At 47.4% G+C, this 21,923-nt stretch overlaps 1 protein-coding gene across 1 annotated transcript in view; it reads left to right on the top strand.

The window, feature by feature from the left end:
- Positions 1–21,923, top strand: part of LOC147107738 (T-box transcription factor TBX19-like) — a 62,295-nt gene that overhangs the window by 15,125 nt on the left and 25,247 nt on the right. Inside the window, exons 3-4 of the mRNA XM_086006076.1 lie at positions 1,350–1,484; positions 3,236–3,297. Of these exons, the coding sequence (XP_085862202.1) occupies positions 1,350–1,484; positions 3,236–3,297 (197 nt within the window). The remainder of the gene's footprint in view (positions 1–1,349; positions 1,485–3,235; positions 3,298–21,923) is intronic.

Genomic DNA, 21,923 nt, shown 5'->3' on the forward strand with positions numbered 1-21,923 from the left:
TTCCTTTGTGCTATGTATGACTCCAGCCAGTGGAGAAATTCCCCCCCGATTCCCATTGACTTCAGTTTTACTAGGACTCCTTGATGCCACACTTGGTCAAATGCTGCCTTGATGTCAAGGGCAGTCACTTTCACCTCACCTCTGGAATTCAGCTCTTTTGTCCATGTTTGGACTATGGCTGTAATGAGGTCTTGCATTTATATAGCCCCTTTCATGACCACTGGATGTCCCAATGCGCTTTACAGCCAATGAAGTACTTTTGAAGTGTAGTCACTATTGTAATGTAGGAAACGCCGCAGCCAGTTTGCGCACAGCAAACTCCCACAAACAGAAATGTGATAATGATCAGATACTCTGTTTTAGAGATGTTAATTGAGGGATAAATATTGGCCAGGACACTGGGGATATCTCCCCTGCAGCTCTTCAAAATAGTGCCATGGGATCTTTTACATCCACCTGAGAGAGCAGATGGGGCCTCAGACATCTCATCCAAAAGACGGCTCCTCTGACACTGCTGCACTCCCTCAGTACTGCCCTGAAGAGTCAGCCTAGATTTTTGTACTCAAGTCTCTGGAGTGGGACTTGAATCCAGAACCTTATGACTCAGAGACGAGGGTGCTACCAACTGAGCCACTGGCTGACAAGTGCAAGTTCATTCGTTAATGTTCAGGTTGTATCTGACCACAACCAGAGTTCGTGATTTCCTTGTATTTATGTTTCAGTGCAAGACTAGGCATTCTCTCCATAGACTGCTGTGGAGCAGGTCAACAGTCAGTATACAGGAAGCAGCCACGATCCTCTTCCCGCTCTCTTCACCTGGTGGGAAAGCCACAACAGCTTCACCACTCAGACCAGAGTTAAATTTGCAGTCAAGGCCCAATGACATCATTGGACCCAAATCTGTATATTTAAACAAGGTCCCTGCCGGCTACAAGCCTCAAAAGACTAGGTTAAAATGATAGACGATGGGAAATCAGCAGATAAGTCAGTCAATTTTAACTGCGTCCCCACCCCGGCCTGGTTTCCACCGGGTGCGTTGGGTTAAAATTGCCCCTTCTGTTTTCCTGCTGCCATGTTCCATTCAATGGCCAGTGGTAGCCCTTTAAAAGCTGCTGCCTCACTAAATTTTGCACCCTCAGCCAACTGCTACAGGCTTGGCTCCCTGGGCATGTTTTTCATGCTGGAAGCCTGTTCAAATTGGGGGCGGTCTTGCATTACAAAATTCGGCCAGACTAGCTCTCTGAGCTGCCAGACCTAGTGCACCTGCACCATAGTTCAGCACAACCCCAATTTTGCTATCCTTGCAAAATCAGAGTTTACATGGGAACTTTTTTGCCATCTTTTTACAGGTAATTCTAAATTCTCTGCATAAGTACAAGCCTCAGGTTCATATAGTGCGTGTAGGGGGTCCTCACAGGATGATTTCTAATCACTCTTTTCCTGAAACCCAGTTCATTGCAGTGACTGCATACCAGAATGAAGAGGTCAGTACAATTGTCATTGCAGTATTAGTTTATATTGAGCTTTTCAGTTATTTTGATGCATTTCGTGTTTTAATTATTATGATTCATGATAGTTGGTTTAACGTGTTTCCCTGTTTACAATGGGTGTCATTGCAGGTTGTTCTATTTATTCAGCAATGATTATTGAAGGTTTAAGAAGAGAACACATTTTATTCCCTGGGGCAGCAAATCTAGGTCATAAAAAGTATATACAGAAGTGTCAGTTTGAGGCTCTGAATGTGGGGACAGGCCAGTGATTAAAATTGAGCCTTACCACTGCACTCTGGCATCCTGGCTCTCAAGAAATAGAGCATTCTTGCAGCAGTGCCTTCCTTCAGCTAGTACTTGTACTGCTTTTCCTTCCTTCTGGATCTAACTGCTTTCCCAGCTGGTCAACGGGAAAACCAGTTGTTTTTTATTCCAAATGTTTGCTGGGCCTGCCAGCATGATATTCCGAGTCACTTGGCTTTTGTCTCAACTGCTGACTTGGGACAGAGGTACGAATATCGGCATTCGGAGGACAAAGGGGAGCTATTGTTTTGGAATGATGAGGTTGCAGGCTGTGAGGAAGGACAGGTGAGCAGCAGATTGACTTTATTTCTCAGAAAAAGAACTAAGCACCTTCTGAGTTTAAAAATATCGGCGTTGCTGCAACAGTGTCCTATATGGCCAATGGCCAATTTTACCCTTTTTTTTTGGTTTGTTTACACCAAGGAGGCGTGGATGCAAGGTTTTCCTTTTAGACGCCCTGTGGGTTTTCAGCGAGAATGGGGGGGGGCTATTGCGAGCACCCTGTGGGCTTTTAGTGAGGTGGGGACTATTGCGAGCACCCTGTGGGTTTTTAGTGAGGATGGGGGGGCTATTGCGAGCACCCTGTGGCTTTTTAGTGAGGTGGGGGCTATTGCGAGCACCCTGTGGGTTTTTAGTGAGGATGGGGGGGCTATTGCGAGCACCCTGTGGTTTTTTAGTGAGGTGGGGGCTATTGCGAGCACCCTGTGGGTTTTTAGTGAGGATGGGGGGGCTATTGCGAGCACCCTGTGGGTTTTTAGTGAGGTGGGGGCTATTGCGAGCACCCTGTGGGTTTTTAGTGAGGATGGGGGGGCTATTGCGAGCACCCTGTGGGTTTTTAGTGAGGTGGGGGCTATTGCGAGCACCCTGTGGGTTTTTAGTGAGGATGGGGGGGCTATTGCAAGCACCCTGTGGTTTTTCTGCTGTTTAATTTTGGAAATCAGGAGGGTAGGGTGCTTTGTGCACCGTGCGCCTGTTTATCTTTTGCACTATTGCTTAAGTTTTGGACTGGACTCTGAGTATTTCTGGTCTAGCTATAAATCAGGAATTAATAGCTGCAGCACAGAGCCTGATCCCAGAGTGAAGCTGTAGCCAGGATCAGCAGTAAGGAGCAGGTTACGGGAGTAGAGTGAGCCCTTGTCTCCCCTCCCAACTCCACCTGCAGTTCAGTGAACCAAAGGGATCTTGGAGGGATACGAGTGCCTGTGTGAATTGGCTGGTAGGAGTGGGACAACACTCCTGTGAATTGGGAGGGCAAGGAGTGTGTACAAATGTAAATCTTCTCCCTGTGGCCCTGTTCAGATGCATATTAGTTGTAAAAGGAAGGAAAAAAGTGGCCTGCCACTATGGCAAGTGCCTTGCGCATTCCATCAAGCCTTGATTTTTAGTGTTAATTAGCTAATTACATAATGGCTTGCACTTTGGGTTTTATGTCTTTTTTTAAGGTTACAGCTCTGAAGATCAAGAATAATCCCTTTGCAAAAGCATTCCTGGATGCCAAAGAAAGGTAAGTCAATAGTTTGCAGCAGAACACACAATGACACTGTTTATTTATTAAGTTGCTTCTTGATATCTCTTTTGTTGTCTTTCTGATAGCACATTTAAAATAATTTTGAAATCGGTTGCATTTTGTGCATACTAGTAACACGCCAAGAGATTATAGGACAGTTACAGTTCATATAAACTCTACAAGTGTGGATACTGTGGGCCTAACTTAAAGAAAAAATAAACTGTACAAATCCAGGTGGGAGCAAATGAGAAGACATTCATTGGCATCAAAAGAAATACCAAGGTAAGTGTAGGCACCTTAGCATACATTTCTATTCCTTTTTTATAAGGCATGGCCCCAATGTATCTATCCGTTAGCTACACTCTCCGAGAGATTACCTGCCAAGCTAGCACATGACATTGATCCCTTTTCTCAGCACACCTTTGTTCCACAGAAGCTGCATTCCACATTGCCAGTTGGGACCAAATTCTCCATGTACAGCTTTCTTGAAAGGTTAACCATAAAAGGGGTGCCTCGAAAACCATTATTCAAACTCGTGGGAAATGATTGGGACTCAGAACTACTGTCTTTTCTAACCTGCCACTTTCTAACATCATAAATGTATTCTTTTATACCGGTCAGTGCTGCCTATAACTATTGGGAAAGAACCAGGACTGGGGGTGGGCCAGGAGTATTAAAGCAGTTCATGGATTTGAGGAGATACCACTCTCCTAATGTGGCTGTGAATCTGTTGATGTAGTTGGGGAGGGTCACTTGTAGTTATCATGGTACCATTCAGCAAGTATCTTCCATTTGCCATCCAGCAAGTATCTTCCATTTGCTATTATCTTTGATCTTCAGAGTCCATTTAAAAATCCTGACAGTAGGATAATCAGTTGCTAATCTGCTCTATAATGCATTAAAATCATATGAACTTGCTTGCCTTGGAAGCTGTTTGCAAGATGTATTGTAAAATGTGTTCCTTTCTTTTCATTTAGGTTTCCCAAGATGAGAACCTAAGGAATTGGTGGCTCACCCTCCAGCACTTGATAGCATATTGAGTCAAGAATTGTATCTGTCTGCATTCTTCTATCAGACGCAGATTATAGGGTCTGGGCCACCCAACATCAAGCCTCTGACTCCCTTTTGAGCAGGAAGCACTCTTCCTGCTAAAGTAGCCCACAGGTGTTGGGAATTGAAATTGGGAGAAGTGGGAGGGAAGGTGTTGGTTATATGTCGTTCATGGCATTCTACTGCTTTTCCATCTCTTGCTGCTGGAGCACACCAAGCCTGCCTGTAAATAGCCTCCTGTTTCTGCATCCTCTGAAAGTGACAAGAGAACCCTGTTCTTCTACCACCCATTGTGATATGTCTTTCTCTTCTCTAAATGAAACACAAAGCAAGAGGATAAGGATGAGGAAGATCAGCCACCACCCCCTACCTTGGGCCCTTCAAGCACCGACTTCCCCTTTCCTTGCCAAACAGCAACCCAGAGCAAAGCACCAGGGAGGGGCTTTAGATAGTGAGCATGAGGATATTACACCATTTGATGCACTGAGTATGACTGGGCTGTAGGAATGAGAAGGAGTGATTTTACAAAACTTGGCGGGTCCCGACCCCGTTTCTGGCTCCATCCTGGCCTCTGAAATGAAATTCCTTTGATTGGGCTTATTTGCCAACCAATTAGAAGAAACGGGTCTGGTGATGTCATTTGATGACGATTCATCAGCCGGTTTCCTTAAAGGGACCATGGCCAACTTTATTTTGACATTTGTGCTGTCAGTGTTCTACAGCATTGAGGTGCTGCAAACACTGACGAGCAATGCACAAAGGCACAGGGCTGCACCCAGGTTCTCCCAGGACTTCCTCCATATGCTTATGGAGGGAGTCACAGCACGCAGAGAGGTTCTCTTCTCTTCCCATGGGCAGAAAAGACCTCCCCAGGAGATCAACACAGCCTGATTGCACATTACAGAGGAGGGTACAAGCAAGGATGTGGTCAGGAGGACCTGGGTGCAGTGCCGCAAACGTTTCAATGATCTCAGTGGATCATGAAACGTTAGTACAAAGCCACACTCAACTGCATCCTGCTGTGTCTCTCATCACATCCCCATCACTCTGCCTTCCGTACCCTATTCCTGCACATCCTTACTCACACCAACTTACCTTGCACTTCCACCCATCCCTCTCTATCTATGTTATCACATCCCCATCTCACTAGCCCTCCTCACACTCACCCTCATCCTAGTGCAATCATACCAACTAACAACACACAAGGGTAGGCACTTGGGTGTTTTATGCAATGTTCATGTAAAGTTTCTGTTAATGTGGTGTCAAACATTGAAACCTTTATTTTCAACACTTTGGAGGAGAAATTCGGTATCGTCCTGTTTGGGGCGCAATTATCGGCCAGGCGCAAAGTTTAGCACCTGGCGCTAATCATCACCTCCGACTGCAAACTTGGCTTTTATCGCCCCTGGAGGTGATTGGAGCGCTAAATCAGGCGCTGCACACCTGTCTTAAGGCGCAAAGGCCGAGGAGCGAGGCGCCAACTCAGAGCGCGGGCGCAGTGCAGGTGATGTTAGTTAGCGATGGAACACAGACACACTGGCGCCAGCCAGTTCTTAAAGGGGAGGGTCGATCTTGCTCTCTAGCCACACCCTGCTCATTGGAGCCTTGAATCTCGGCCTGGAGAGACCTGTGACTACATTTTCCAGCCAAGGACTATGGAGAGGGTGAGAGAACGAGCTCAGTGCTTCGGCGAGCGGGCCTTGGAGGCTCTGGTTGGCACGGTGGAGCGCAGAAGATCTATACTCTACCCTGAGAATGGCAGGAGGCCTTTGCCGCGCGATTGCAGAAGAGTGTGGAGGGCGGTGGCTCAGCACGTCTTCTCCAGGAGCACGGTGCCCAGGACCCATACTCAAAGTCGCAAAAAGTTCAACGACCTCACTCGGGTCGTCAGGGTGAGTGGCTTTTTTTCAATACCTCTCCATCCCTCCATTTCAACCTCACTCTATGGCCAGAGGGTCGTAAAACCCCAATGCCCAACACTCATCCAACACCTATGGCCCTCTCATGAAACACACACGCGCATTCCACACCTTGCATACAGTAAGGGCTATTCAACTATGGGAGGCACATCAGGCAAGACCATGGCTGTATATTTACTCAGGCGCCATCCTTTTTCTTGCAGGCCAAGCTATCTCATAACAGGAGACAGCAGCAACGGACGGGTGGAGGGCCACCTCAGCTGCAACCCCTCAGCCATCTTGAGGCGTGCATCCACAGGATTGTGGCAAGCCAGGTGATCGGTCCCGTTGCCCCAGGAGAGGTTGACCCCGTTCGGGACAGCAACGGTAAAGTCATCAGCTTCCCCTCCTCTCTCATTCCACTTGTCCCTCACAACACCAGCCTTTGACACTTTCAATCCAATTTACTAAATCGCTCCACTCCTTCCTCCCTTACTGCCCCCCTGTCCTCACGCTAAAGCCACTCTTGTACCTCCCTGCTTTCAGATGGTGATTCACCAGCTGAGGAGATGGGCCCTCAAGCTGCCAGGGGGAGCAAAGCCGCAGGCGAGGAGGAAGAGGAAGCCGGAGCATCAGTGCCACCCTCTCCTGAGGAAGCCTGGGGCCACACTGGGACCACGTCTTCCCTGGAGGGGAGCAGAGAGGAAGGGTCTGATGAGGGTGAAGCTCCGGGACCCAGCAGGCTACAGCAACGCGAAGTGGCTAGGGAAGCTCGGGGGCCTTCTCCCCGAAGGGAGAGTAGGCCAGCGAGTCCTGCTGCACTGGACACAGAGGAGGAGCAGCTCATCGCTGAAATGAACACCCAGGCGGTGGACATGCACACTCAGCTCATGGGTGCAGTGGGAAGGGTGCCCGAATGCATTGATGCACTGGCAAAGAGTGTGGAGCACTTCGCTGTAGCACAGGCAGATGTCACGCAAAAGCTTAGTGCTGCAATTCAGTCACTGGCTGCCGTGATCCAATCTCAGACTGGCCTCATGCAGACTCAGATTGAGGCCACGCGAGCACTGACTGCTGCCAATGTCGCTGGTTCGGACACATTTCCCCGGGGCTCTCACTGCGCCTCAGCAGGCCAGCAATCTGTGCTCCAGCAGATTGCTCTGGATGCTGAAGTGCTGCCCCGTGGGTGTGCCAGTGTGTCGGTCGAGCAGGGAGTTGCTGTCCTCTCTCAAGATGACAGCATTCCTGCTCCCACCACTGTCACTTCCCCATTGTACTTGCCACCGCCTGTAGCCCAGACTGCTGCTGCCCATGCAGAGTTGGTGCAGTCTGCAGCCGGGCCCTTCAGGCCCAGAGCTGGTCGAGGCCGTCCTTCAAGGGCATCTGTAGTCTCAGGTTCTGACAATCAGCAGCCTTCCACCAGCCTTGCTGCAGCCACTGGGGCCCCATTACGGAGGAGCAGTACGGTGGGAAGGGGGAAGTGCGCAAGGGAAGGGGATCACCCTCGAAGGGCAAAAAGTAGGAGGTGTGACGAAATGTTGGAATTTTTTTTATTAAAGGCCGAGGTTTGTGTTCACACTTTTATTTAGTGTTTTGGACATTATCTCCGGGTTGTGAGAACCAGTTATGTTAATTAATAATTTTTTGTGTTTGTTTCTATTAGTTTGTCATGAAGAAATGACACACACTGACATGAATCTTGTCATTCATGTGGAAATGACTTATGAAATAATACTGGGCGGCCTGCTGGTGGCGCTGTCCAGGGAGAGTATAAATACTCGGGCATGGGCCCAGCTTGCTCAGGACATTCTTTAACAGGAACTAGTGAAGGACACAACTAGATCTCCATGTTGAAAAACAGTTGATTAAAGCTTTGTTTAATGCTTAGACCAAGTGCCTAGTAGTTTTCTTATGTCACACAGAGTTTGTAAAATAAAAAAGCTTTTGTATTCAAAATGTACAGGTTTGGCCTTTGGATTCATTGCTGCCTTGGCTGGCTTAGGAGTTGCGAGTTGCTTTCATTCATGTTGTTCTCCATGCCAGAAGCCATTTCCTCAGTAGGGGCCTAGAAGCGGCTTGTTATCAGTCGTTGACAGATGGCCCTTGCAGTTTCAACATTGTGGGCCTCCCTCCCGCCTTGATGCTGCTGCTGATCTTCCTCCTCCTCTTCCTCCTCCTCCTCCGGTGGTGCTCCAAGGCCTGGTGGCATTGGCTGGGTCCTGAGGATTGCCAGGTTATGAAGAATGCAGCACACAACTATGAAGAGGGAGACTTGCTCAGGCGAGTACTGCAGGGCTCCTCCTGAGTGGTCCATACAGCGGAACCGTTGCTTGAGCACGCCGACCGTCTGCTCAACGATGTTCCTGGTGGCGAGATGGCTCTCATTGTACCGCAGCTCAGCAGGGGTATTGGGGTATTGGGGTCACGGAGCGGTGTCATCAGCCAGGTGCAAAGTGAATAACCCTTGTCCCCAAGGAGTCAACCACTTGGCTGGAAAAGTTCTGGCACACCAATCTGGCGCAGGATGAAAGCATCGTGGCTGCTGCCAGGATAGCGGGCATTGAAAGTGAGTATCAGCTGTCTGTGGTCACAGACCAACTGGACGTTTAAGGAGTGGAACCCCTTGCAGTTTCGGAAAACCTCTGCATTCTTATGTGGTGCCTGCAATGCCACATGCGTGCAGTCAATGGTGCCCTGCACCATGGGGAAGCCCGCTATCCTCGCAAAGCCCAATGCGCATTCATGCTGTTTGGCCCATGTCATCGGGAAAGAGATGTACTGGCGTCTCCTTTTTATAGAGGGCATTTGTGACCTGACGGATACAGCAATGGACCGTGAACTGGAAGATATTGGCGATGTCCCCAGTAGTTGCTTGAAAGGAGCCGGTGGCATAAAAATTCAGAGCCACTGCGACTTTCACTGCCACTGACAGAGACGTCCTGATCCTCAGTAGATGCTGCAGATCTGGCTGCAGCAGGTGGCAGAGCTCAGTGACCACCTCCTTGCTGAAGCACAGCCTGCGCAAACACTGCTCCTCGGACAAATTAATGTAGGAGAATTGTTGCCGAAATACCCTGGGAGGGTAAGGTCTCCTGTACAGAGGCCTGTTGGCCCTCCTCCATCTGGCCATGATTGCCACTCCCTCTCTGTGTCTCTGCTGCCTCCGATTCTGCAGGCAAAGGACGACGCCCCGAATCAGTGCAGCCCCCAGAGTCTCTTGGCAATCGAAGTAATGAAAGTCAAATCCAAAAGTACCTGCAAAGTGATGCTCAGTAGCCAAAACTACTTCACACAGCGTTGACTCTATGTAGAAGTCTGTCCTTCTCTCTCTCAGAACATCTCTCTCTGTCAGAATGAGTGGTGCAAAAATGTCTACCACATAAAAAGCCAGGAAGAGGCTGCCTTTAAATAGCACCCCCTCAGCCCCTCACCGACTGGGAAACATTCCAGTCTCCCTGTCGTTGCTTGCGCCAGGTGGAAAGGAGGGGGGAGCCACTCAATATCCGGTCCGGGACTTGAGTATAAGAGTAAAGACATCTTACTGCAATTATATAGGGCCCTGGTGAGACCACACCTGGAGTATTGTGTACAGTTTTGGTCTCCTTACCTAAGGAAGGATATACTTGCCATAGAGGGAGTGCAATGAAGGTTCACCAGACTGGTTCCTGGGATGGGGGGATTGTCCTATGAGGACAGATTGAGTAGACTAGACCTATATTCTCCAGAATTTAGAAGAATGAGAGATGATCTCATTGAAACATACAAAATTCTTACAGGGCTTAACAGGGTAGATGCATGGAGGATGTTTCCCCTGGCTGGGGTGTCTAGAACCAGGGGTCACAGTCTCAGAATAAGGGATCGACCATTTAGGATTGAGATCAGGAGAAATTTCTTCACTCAAATGGTTGTGAATCTTTGGAATTCTCTACCCCAGAGGGCTGTGGAGGCACAGTCATTGAGTATATTCAAGACAGAGAGCGATAGATTTTTGAATATTAAGGGAATCAAGGGATATGGGGATAGTTCAGTAAAGTGGAGATGAGGTAGAAGATCAACCATGGTCTTGTTGAATGGCGGAGCAGGCTCAATGGGCCAAGTGGCCTACTCCTGCTCCTATTTCTTATGTTCTTATGTTCTTATATGGTCTAACCAGGGCTTTGTATAGCTGCAGCAAAACCTCCTCTCTATTATGTTTAAGCCCTCTAGATATAAAGGCTAACATTCCATTAGCCATTTTGATTGTTTTTTGTACCTGATCACTACATTCTTGGTGGCACCATCAGGGATTGCTTCAAAAACACTGAAGGCCACCCTGGAATATGTGGCAATTCCAGGCAGGACTATAGTCAATACGTCCAACACAGAGGTCCATGGAGCAGCACGTTTCCTGCCTGCCAACTCACACTGCCGCCATGGAACCTTGGGCAACCATTGAGTAGGCTGTCTCTTTCACGTTGAACAGAATTACAAAGTACAACTGGTTGCCGACAATCATGAGGTCGAATTTTACAGAACATTTTGGTATTAATTGTGTAGCATGCAGTACACCACCATTATCCAAGACCCACTAACCCTATCTAAGCACCTTGAGTGTGTCTTGAACATTCTAATTGTTTAGAAGCTTAGTAGCACAGTGGACTTCATTGTATTTCAGCTTGGCTGGGGCCCTGGGGTACTGCACAGATGGCATCAGCCAGAGATGACGGGGGTAGTCTTTATCATCCGGCCTGATGCTTGCCTCTTGTCATGGAACAATTGCTGGTACTATAGACTGCCTTAATATGAATGTTGTAGTAGCTCCTGATGGTCACAGATTAGTTGCATGTTGAAGTGGTAGTCATTCCTGTTGATGTAACACACAAATTGGTGAAAGCAGCATGCATGGTCATGTGGATTCCATGCATGGTCCTTGAACATTGAGAATCTTGCCAAACCAAAGAATTCCATGGTCCTCTCACACTGATGCCAAGCATTATTGGGGAAGCTGATGAGTATCTTGCTTAATCAAACAAAGCATCAGTTCAGTGGATTAGGTGATTTGCAGGTCAGCTTAGAGCAAATAGCACAACTCGTGGATGGCTTCCTTTGAGGAAAAAGAGGCTCCTGATGCACTGCTCCTCAGTGAGGTGCAGGTAGGAATGGCGGGATTTGTTTATTCTGGTAGCTGGGTACCACCATATGGTTTGGAAATCCTTTCTGTGCAATCGGACCTGCCTGCTTCCCCTCTGCAGCTACTCCTCATCTTCCTTTATGGCAGTAGGTACAGGTGTATTCCCAAAGGGAATGCCATCATGTTTAGACTGGAATGGGTAAGTTCTTCAAAATTTACCAGGCAGGTAGAAGTACACATGAAGCTAATGGTTAAAAAGGATTTAAGAAAAAAAATTAAATGGCTTGGTAACTTTTGCCAGGCACATCTAAATGCACTAATGTTACAAATGAAGGCACACGACTGTTACGCCCAAGCAGGTGCCCTCAATGTTGAGACAGCCAGCCCTGTTCCCATCCTACATCCTTATAAGGGACTTGCATAAAGAGAGATGTAGACTGGGTACATGGGTGGCTGTCTTATTGCTCTTCCAAAGGTTAACAGTTGTATTCTATTTGTGTGGTTTCAGAAGATTGCAGTACATAACCAGTGGGAGAGAACCTCCCAAACTTATACCCTTGTCCCGTTTCAAGCGATTGCCTTTCAATCTTAAGGTCTAAGTTTGCTGGAGGAAGAATTTAGTGGTCTGGTGCCAGTACACAGTAAGCATTCTCCTTTTATAGTCTCACTGTATTACAGAGTGAGAGTGCAACGGAGGTATATTTCGCACAATAGCGGTGTGATACACAATATATATAAGAACATAAGAAATAGGAGCAGCAGTAGGCTATTTGGCCCTTTGAGCCTGCTCCCCCATTCAATAAGATCATGGTTGATCTTCTACCTCAGCTCCACCTTCCTGCACTATCCCCATATTCCTTGATTCCCTTAATATTATTACTTCTGTTGAAAGGAATTCTTTCATAATACTGTTGTAACACATCTTTTCTTTTGCAATAGTGGCTTACCAAGCTAATGTGCCAGGTACAAGTGGTGCTGAAGAACTATTCTCTTCACAGAATACCATGTCACATGCTCCACTTGGTGCAAATGCCATCACGGATTCAAACATCTGAGGGCATTTTATACAGTGAGGTTAGTGAGGGAGCACTGGGTGAAGCACAAGCATAAGTGAGAAGAAACAAGTGGAGGTTATTACGTCCGTGTATAATTGAGACACAGACAGCAGGAGTTGATTTAAACAAGTCTTTACTGAATGGAGTCAATCGGGAAACTGAAACTACAGAGGCTTGCTAGCGCCTTTTATACAGGAGTGGTCACTGCCGGTACTGCAGCCTGAGACCAGTTATTCTCTTAAAGGTACATACACAACAATTCCTCCCCTTTTAGATAAACAGTACATAACATTCATTTAACAACTAAATGATAACTAATTACAATCACAATTACGGTTGCTAGATACATTGGTTGAGTTTAAGCAATTATAAGTTCAGTCTTTGAGGAGGCTTCCTGATTCTGTCTGGATAACGCCTCTTTGGGGTATCAGGTTCTTCTGGCAAGGTTGAGTCAGGATCAATGTCGTTGTTTGGTTCATCTGCTTCCAATATCACCGATTCTGCGGTAGCTGCAATTGGTGCGTCGATTTCATTGCCAGGTGTATCAGATCGTGGTGTGGAGTTGACGTTTTCCAGTGACTCTAGAATCTGGTCAGCATGGTGTCTTACAATGCTCTCTCCAACGTCCACGGTATACATGAGAGGTCCTTGCCGTGTACAAATCGTTCCTGGCTGCCATTTCTCAGTGCGGTAGTCCCGGGCCAAAACTGGTTGACCTATCTTAAAACTCCTGGTCGGCCTTTCATTCATATTCTGAAACTGCCTGTTCTCCACATCTCTTCGGACGTTTGGCTTAACCAAATCCAAGCGGCATCGTAGTCTTCGATTGAAGAACATCATGGCTGGAGTTTGGTTGGTAACCGCATGTGTCGCATTCCGGTAGGCAAACAAGAAGTTATCCACCTTGTGTTGTAGGGGTATATCTTCATTACACATTGCCTTGATAGCCTTCTTGAATGTTTGAACAAACCTCTCGGCCAATCCATTAGTGGCTGGATGATATGGGGCAGATGTGTAATGCTCAACACCATTGTTCTTTAAGAACCTCCGGAACTCTTCAGACACAAACTGTGGTCCATTGTCAGAGCAAATCTGTTCAGGCAGCCCATTCCTGGTGAATATGGTTCGTAAAACTGTGATAGTTTTTTCTGTGGTGGTTGAGGACATTTTTATTACCTCTGGCCACTTTGAATGTGCATCCACCGCAATTAAAAACATCGAGTCCATGAAGGGACCAGCAAAATCAATGTGCACCCTTTGCCATGGAGATGAGGGCCACTCCCATGGATGTAGAGGAGCTTGCGGTGGGGCGTTTTGGACCTTCTGGCATCCTGTACAGCTCTTGGTCATCTCTTCGATTTCTCTATCGATTCCCGGCCACCACACAAATGCTCTGGCTAAGTTCTTCATTTTTACCCCTCCCAGATGACCCTCATGAAGCTCATTGAGCACTCTATCCTGCAATTTGGGTGGAATTACTACTCTGGATCCACACATCAAGGTTCCTCTGCACACTGACAGCTGTTCTCTTCTCGGCGAGAATGCTGGCAGCAGTGGTTCGCCATGTGCTGGCCATCCCTTCACCGTTAAATCATAGACCCGGGATAGTGTCGGGTCATTTCGTGTTTCCTTTTCTATGTTTGCATTCATCACAGGGAGACATTCGACTATGGTCGAGTGGAATATCTCCATTGGATCCACTGCAAGGTCTTCTTCCACCGTCGGCAACGGTAGGCGCGATAATCCATCAGCATTCCCATGCTGTTTAGTTCCTTTGTACTCGATGTCATATTGGTGTGCCCCTAGGAAAAGGGACCACCTCTGCAGCCGTTGCGCTGTCATTATCGGTACGCCCTTCTGAGGGTTGAAAATGGAGACAAGAGGTTGATGATCAGTTAGTAGAGTGTGATAATAATAATAACTTCCGGGAAGTTATGTCATCACTTCCTGTGAACTGTGAACTATGAACTATGAACTGTGTACATATCTCACTTCCTGTCATGTGTCACTTCCTGTTGGACTGGTATAAATACTGGACTGTTCAGTATTGTAAGAGGCTTCTACCAGAGGCATGGTAAAGACCTCTCTTGTATATAGTGTGTTTGTAAGTTGCTTAAAGCTTACCTTAAAGTTACTTGATGTGTAAGACTCCTTTTCTTACATCAATTTAAGCAACTTAATATTTACACTCACAAATACTAGACCTTCGGACAAACTTGGAGTTAAGGATCCAGGGAACCACCCATCATGGAGAGAATCCTTAGACCTATTCGTCTGGACTTGGACCCGAATACACCAGCAGCTGGCAGGGTATGGAAGCATTGGTACCGTACTTTTGAGAATTTTCTGGATGAATGTGAAGCGGATGCTCCTACTAGATTGAGGATACTTATCAACTATGTGACCCCAAAAGTGTTCGAATATGTTGATGAATGGGATAATTACGACGAGGTGATTCGGGCACTTAAGAAACTGTATGCCAAGACTCCAAATGAGGTCTATGCTAGACATCTACTGGCCACAGCCCAACAAGGGCCAGGGGAATCGATTAACAAATTCCTTATAGAACTTCGCAGGCTCAGCATAGATTGTAACTTTCAGGCAGCCTCAGCTGAGCTGTACCGCGAAGAAATGATTCGTGATGCTTTCATCTGCGGGATTGCCTCTCCATTTATATGCCAGCGTCTACTAGAAAGTAAAACACTTGAGCTACAAAAAGCTTTTGACCTAGCTTGTTCTCTGGATTTGGCAAAGAGAAATGCAGACCTCTATCAGCTGCCCAGATCTCGATCTGCTGCTGTAACTGCAACCAGACAATTCAAGCGGTCTCAGGTGAACCCTATCATGGGGGAATCTAATTCTGATAATTCTGATGAAGAAGAGGAGGATGACCCCACTTTAGCAGCCTCTTGGCAATCTAGGAGGGAATGCTTCTTTTGTGGAGATGCTTTTCACCCTAGGAAAACCTGCCCTGCTCGCAATGCATCTGCAGTTATTGCAAAAAAAAAGGACACTTTGCTAAAGTTTGCCTATCAAGGGCCTCTGAGGGCCAATCCAGTGAAGGCCTACCGAACTGCCCCAATTAGGGCCTATCAGGATGCTCCAGCTAGGACCTATCAAGCTTCCTCTCGAGCTCTCTCCCGAAGAAGCACACCGAGAGTTTTAGCCACTCTCTGTGCAACGACACCAATTACAGCTGCTTGCCCACAGAACCTGTCTCATGCAGCTACAAAAGTTTCAATTAAAGGGCATACCTTAGATGCCTTAATTGACTCAGGAAGTACTGATAGTTTCATTAAGGAACAGATTGTTGCGAAATTGAAACTACATGTCTTCCTATCGGACCAGGCAATTGCGATGGCTCAGTCATCACTGAATACCAGAATCTCCGGCTTTTGTATTGTTGATATGACACTTAATGGTCGCATGTATCCCTCCACCCGACTTTCGGTACTCAAGGACTTATGTAGTGATCTCCTCTTAGGGCTGGATTTCCAGAAACAGCATAAGAAACTCACTATTGAGTTCGGCGGATCCAAACCTGGTCTTACTATTTCTAATATACCGTCTAAATTACCGTTTTGTGCATTATCAGCAGCTTCACTGGATGAACCCTCATTATTTGCCAGTATTCCGCCTCGATGCAAACCAATAATAACGAAATCGCGGTGCTTTAATCAGGAAGACCAATCTTTTATTGAGGCTGAAATCTCTCGACTTCTAGCAGAGGATATCATCGAACCATGTTCATCGCCCTGGCGGGCTCAAGTCGTCATTGTCAAGAACCCTCTAAAACCTCACAAACAGCGACTATGCATTGATTATTCGCAAACCATCAATCAATATACCGACTTGGACGCCTACCCATTGCCACGCATTGATGATATGGTTAATAAACTGGCCGAATACAAAGTGTTCTCAACTTACGATTTAAAAAGTGCCTATCATCAGGTACCCTTGAAGGTCTCAGATAAGCAGTACACGGCCTTTGAGGCTAATGGATGGCTGTACCAATTTCGTCGCCTCCCATTCGGGGTTACTAATGGAGTGGCTGTCTTCCAACGGGCAATGGATGGCCTGGTTAAACAGGAAAACCTAAGGGATACTTTTCCCTATCTTGATAACATTACCATTGCAGGTCACGATCAACAGGAACACGACGCCAACCTCCAAAAATTTCGGGATGCCCTCCATCGCCGTAATTTAACCCTGAATGAATCCAAATCTGTTGAGTCGCAACCGACCATCAACATCCTTGGCTACTGCGTAGGCAGTGGTATCATTAAGCCAGACCCAGAAAGACTTCGCCCGCTCCAAGAGCTCCCGTCACCTAAGAATCCGGCTTCTTTACGTCGGGCTCTCGGTCTGTTTGCATACTACGCTAAATGGATTCCTCATTTTTCGGACAAAATCCAACCCTTGCTGCATGCTAGATCATTTCCACTGGGAACAGCAGCTGTTGCAGCCTTTAACCTTCTCAAAAAACAGTTGGAGAAAGCGGCTCTTCACTCCATCGATGAGAATCTCCCTTTCGTGGTTGAATGTGATGCCTCGGAGGTGGCGATCTCGGCTACTCTGAATCAGGAAGGTCGTCCTGTAGCATTTATGTCCAGGACCTTACAAGGTGCCGAGCTACATTATCCTCCGGTTGAGAAGGAAGCCACAGCCATCATCGAGGCAGTACGGAAGTGGAACCATTTTCTAGCTCGCCAGCACTTTACATTAATCACGGACCAACGATCAGTCGCCTTCATGCTCGATAATCGAAAACGAACCAAAATTAAGAATAATAAAATACAACTTTGGAGGATGGAACTGGCCTCTTTTGGTTATACCATTCTCTATCGGCCAGGCAAGGAGAATGTGGCCCCAGACACCCTCACACGGGCATTCTGCTCCACTATGCCGTCGTCGACTCTCATGGATGTCCACAATGGATTGTGTCATCCTGGCGTTACGCGCATGCTACATTTCGTACGATCACGGAATCTCCCTTTTTCCACTGGAGATGTAAAGAAAATATGCTCAGAATGCCGGCTTTGTGCGGAATTAAAACCTCAGTTCTTCCGCCCCTCAGATGGTATACTCATACATGCAACCCAACCGATGCAACGACTTAGCATCGATTTTAAGGGCCCAGTGCCCTCTTCAACTCGGAACACATATTTGCTCACCATGATCGACGAATATTCACGTTTTCCGTTTGCCTTCCCCTGCTCCAATATGCTGGCATCCACAGTAATCTGCTGCCTTGAGCATGCCGGCTTATATTCACTCAGATCGGGGTCCATCCTTTATGTCAAGGGAACTCAAGGACTACCTCTCAGAACGGGGAATTGCTACAAGCAAAACAACACCATACCATCCCATCGGAAATGGGCAGGTAGAGAGGTATAACGGTATCATCTGGACGTATGTCTCGCTTTAAGATCTCTGGGCCTACCAGACCAGCAATGGGAAACAGTGCTTCCGGATGCATTGCACTCTATACGGTCCCTGCTTTCTACAGCCACAAATACTACACCTCATGAGCGGTTCTTTGGATTCCAGCGTCGCTCATCTCATGGGACATCACTCCCGTCATGGCTAACTACTCCTGGACCTGTATTACTCCGAAGATACGTTCGGACGTCTAAAAACGACCCTCTCGTAGACGAGGTCGAACTAACCGATGCCAACCCCACCTATGCAAACATACGATATTCCGACGGCCGAGAATCTACCGTATCATTACAGGATCTGGCTCCCTGCCCACCAGGACCTAGTGGGACATCGGGTGATGACATTTCACCAGGAAACTCTTGGGACCTATCGGGTACCCCTCTCCAGGATCCTGATCAGACACCAACTAGCTTGGTGCCGGTAGAACCCCTTACTCAAAGTTGCGACCCTCCCAGTACCGCGCATGAAAGTACTGATCCGCCACCGACCAGCTCTGCACCTCCCTCTGAACAGAGGCAGTCCGACTTTGAACCTATTGGGGCTCGTACACGGAGCCATGATCTCCCCAACCCTTCACAGGGTAATCCAGGCCACACAGACTCTGACCAATGGCCAACCGCATGTAAGCGGGCCAGCGACCCTCTACGACGGGAACCCAAACGGGTGCGACTCTTCCTCGTTCGGCGGCTGCGGAACAAAAGGTAGACCACAGCCTCCTAATCCTGCAGGAGGGAAGAATGTGATAATAATAATAACTTCCGGGAAGTTATGTCATCACTTCCTGTGAACTATGAACTATGAACTGTGTACATACCTCACTTCCTGCCATATGTCACTTCCTGTTGGACTGGTATAAATACTGGACTGTTCAGTATTGTAAGAGGCTTCTACCAGAGGCATGGTAAAGACCTCTCTTGTATATAGTGTGTTTGTAAGTTGCTTAAAGCTTACCTTAAAGTTACTTGATGTGTAAGACTCCTTTTCTTACATCATAGAGTAAATTTTTGACCGTGCAGGTAGTGATTGAACTTCTTCACCCCCCACACTAGGCTGAGGGCCTCTCTGTCAATCTGGGCGTGGTTACGCTCAGCAGAAGTTAACGAGCGTGACGCAAAAACTATCGGCCTCTCTAAACCATCACGGAATTTATGTGACAGTACCGCCCCAATGCCGTAGGGAGGCGCATCACACGCCAGTCTGATCGGCAGTGCTGGGTTGTAGTGAGCCAATATTTCTCTTGAAGTGATTAAGTCCTTACTCTTCTGAAAGGCCCGCTTACAGTCATTGCTCCATTCCCATGCTACTCCCGTTCGTAGTAGGGCGTTCAGTGGGTGCAGAACTGTGGACAAATTCGGTAAAAACTTATGGTAGTAATTCACCAATCCGAGGAATGACCTCAGTTGCGACACATTTTCAGGCGCTGGGGCCTTAACAACCGCTTCAATTTTGTCAGGGGACTTATGTAACCCCTCTTCATCAATCACGTGGCCACAGTACGATATCTGTTTCTTAAAAAACTCGCACTTGGGGCAGTTGGCTCGTAGCCCATGTTCCCGTAGTCTAGTGAGCACCTGTTCTAGGTTGTTAAGATGTTCACTGTCATCTTCACCTGTCACAAGGATGTCGTCCAAGTAACACTGAGTCCCCGGAATCCCTTGCAGGACTTGTTCCATCGCTCTTTGCCATATCGCCGGAGCCGATGCTACTCCGAATACCAATCGATGATACTGGTAAAGACCTTTGTGAGTGTTTATCGTGAGATACTTCCTAGAGGACTCTTCAACCTTCATCTGCAAATATGCTTGTGCTAGGTCAATTTTTGTAAAACGCTTCCCTCCAGATAGTGAGGCGAAAATATCTTCTATCCTTGGAAGAGGATATTGTACTGTGTGAAGGGCTGGGTTCACCGTCACCTTGAAATCCCCACAGATGCGAACCTTCCTTGGCTCCTCAGACTTATTGCTTAACGTTTTCTTCATGACAGGAATGATGGGTGTCGCCCACTCGCTCCAGTCGACCTTAGACAACACGCCTGCCTTCTCCAGATTCTCCAGCTCTGCCTCGACAGCTGGGCGAATTGCATATGGTACCGGTCTTGCTTTGAAAAACTTGGGAATTGCATTCTCTTCTATTTTTATCGAGGCGGTTACGCCTTTAAGAGTGCCCAGTTCTTGTTGAAATACCTCTTTGGCGTTAGCTAAGATTGTTGACAATCGTCCAGTAGTGACGTCTTCATCTTTTTTACCATCCACCGTCATTGCATGAATGGAGTGCCAATCTAAGCTTATCTTCCTGATCCATTCACGTCCCAATAACGGTGGTCCACCATTTTGCAGTATGTAGAGATACAATTTCCGTATTTTCTTGCCGTTGTATTCGACAGGCACCCTTATTTTTCCTCTGGGGTATACTTTTTGCCCCGTATACGTCGTCAAGACGATGGATGTCTCTTTCAAGGGTATGTGTGAGAATAGCCGCTCGTAGTCTAGTCGATTCATGACGGTTAGCGCTGATCATGTATCCAATTCCATTTTAACTTGGGACCCTGCTATCGTGAGGGTGACCCAAATGGTTCGGTGATCCTCTTTTGCGATTACATTGTAAAGTTTGAGACAGCTTAGTCTCTTGTTCCCGGATTCACTATCGCTCATCTGGTCTTCGGAACTACTGTCCATCATCTTTTGTACTTTCTTGTACGGTTCCTTAGTCGCCTTTTTGTTGTCGCTGGTCTTCTTCCCAGACCTGCAAACTCATGCAATGTGTCCCATCTGTCCGCATTGCCTGCATATTTTGTCCTTGGACCAGCAGTCCTTCTGGTCATGGTTAGTTCTGCCGCAGCGATAACATTTTGCAAATCCCCGTGTCATTTCGTGGGTGCCGTATTCCTGTGGCTTTTGTTATATTTCCGCAGCTCCCCTGGCTGCTGCTTCATACAATACTGCCACGCTGAAAGCCTTATCTAGCATCAACTCTTTCTCTGAGAGTAACTTCTTCTGTGTTCCTTCACTCAGGAGTCCACAGACAAATTTGTCCCGTAGGGTATCTGCCAGTCCTGCTCCGAACTGGCAGTGCTTTGATAGCTTGCATAGTTTCGTAAGGTACTCAGTGATGTAAGAAAAAGGAGACTTACCATCAAGTAACTTTAAAGTAAGCTTTAAGTAACTTATAAACACACTATATACACAAGAGAGGTCTTTACCATGCCTCTGGTAGAAGCCTCTTACAATACTGAACAGACCAGTATTTATACCAGTCCAACAGGAAGTGACATATGACAGGAAGTGAGGTATGTACACAGTTCATAGTTCATAGTTCACAGGAAGTGATGACATAACTTCCCGGAAGTTATCATTTTTATCACATTCTTCCCTCCTGCAGGATTAGGAGGCTGTGGTCTACCTTTTGGTCCGCAGCCGCCGAACAAGGAAGAGTCGCACCCGTTTGGATTCCCATCGTAGAGGGTCGCTGGTCCGCTTACATGCGGTTGGCCATTGGTCAGAGTCTGTGTGGCCTGGATTGCCCTGTGAAGGGTCGGGGAGATCATGGCTTCGAGTACGAGCCCCAATAGGTTCAAAGTCGGACTACCTCTATTCAGAGGGAGGTGCAGAGCTGGTCTGTGGCGGATCAGTACTTTCATGCGCGGTACTGGGAGGGTCGCAACCTTGAGCACGGGGTTCTACCGGCACCAAGCTAGTTGGTGTCCGATCAGGATCCTGGAGAGGGGTACCCGATAGGTCCCAAGAGTTTCCTGGTGAAATGCCATCACCCGATGTCCCACTAGGTCCTGGTGGGCAGGGAGCCAGATCCCGTAATGATACGGTAGATTCTCGGCCGTCGGAATATCGTATGTTTGCATAGGTGGGGTTGGCATCGGTTAGTTCGACCTCGTCTACAAGAGGGTCATTTTTAGACGTCCGAACGTATCTTCGGAGTAATACAGGTCCAGGAGTAGTTAGCCATGACGGGAGTGATGTCCCATGAGATGAGCGATGCTGGAATCCAAAGAACCGCTCATGAGGTGTAGTATTTGTGGCTGTAGAAAGCAGGGACCGTATAGAGTGCAATGCA

Source organism: Somniosus microcephalus, chromosome 14 (assembly GCF_052327205.1).
Source record: "Somniosus microcephalus isolate GS21.2 chromosome 14, FLI_Smic_1.0, whole genome shotgun sequence".
Taxonomy (NCBI): Eukaryota; Metazoa; Chordata; class Chondrichthyes; order Squaliformes; family Somniosidae; genus Somniosus; species Somniosus microcephalus.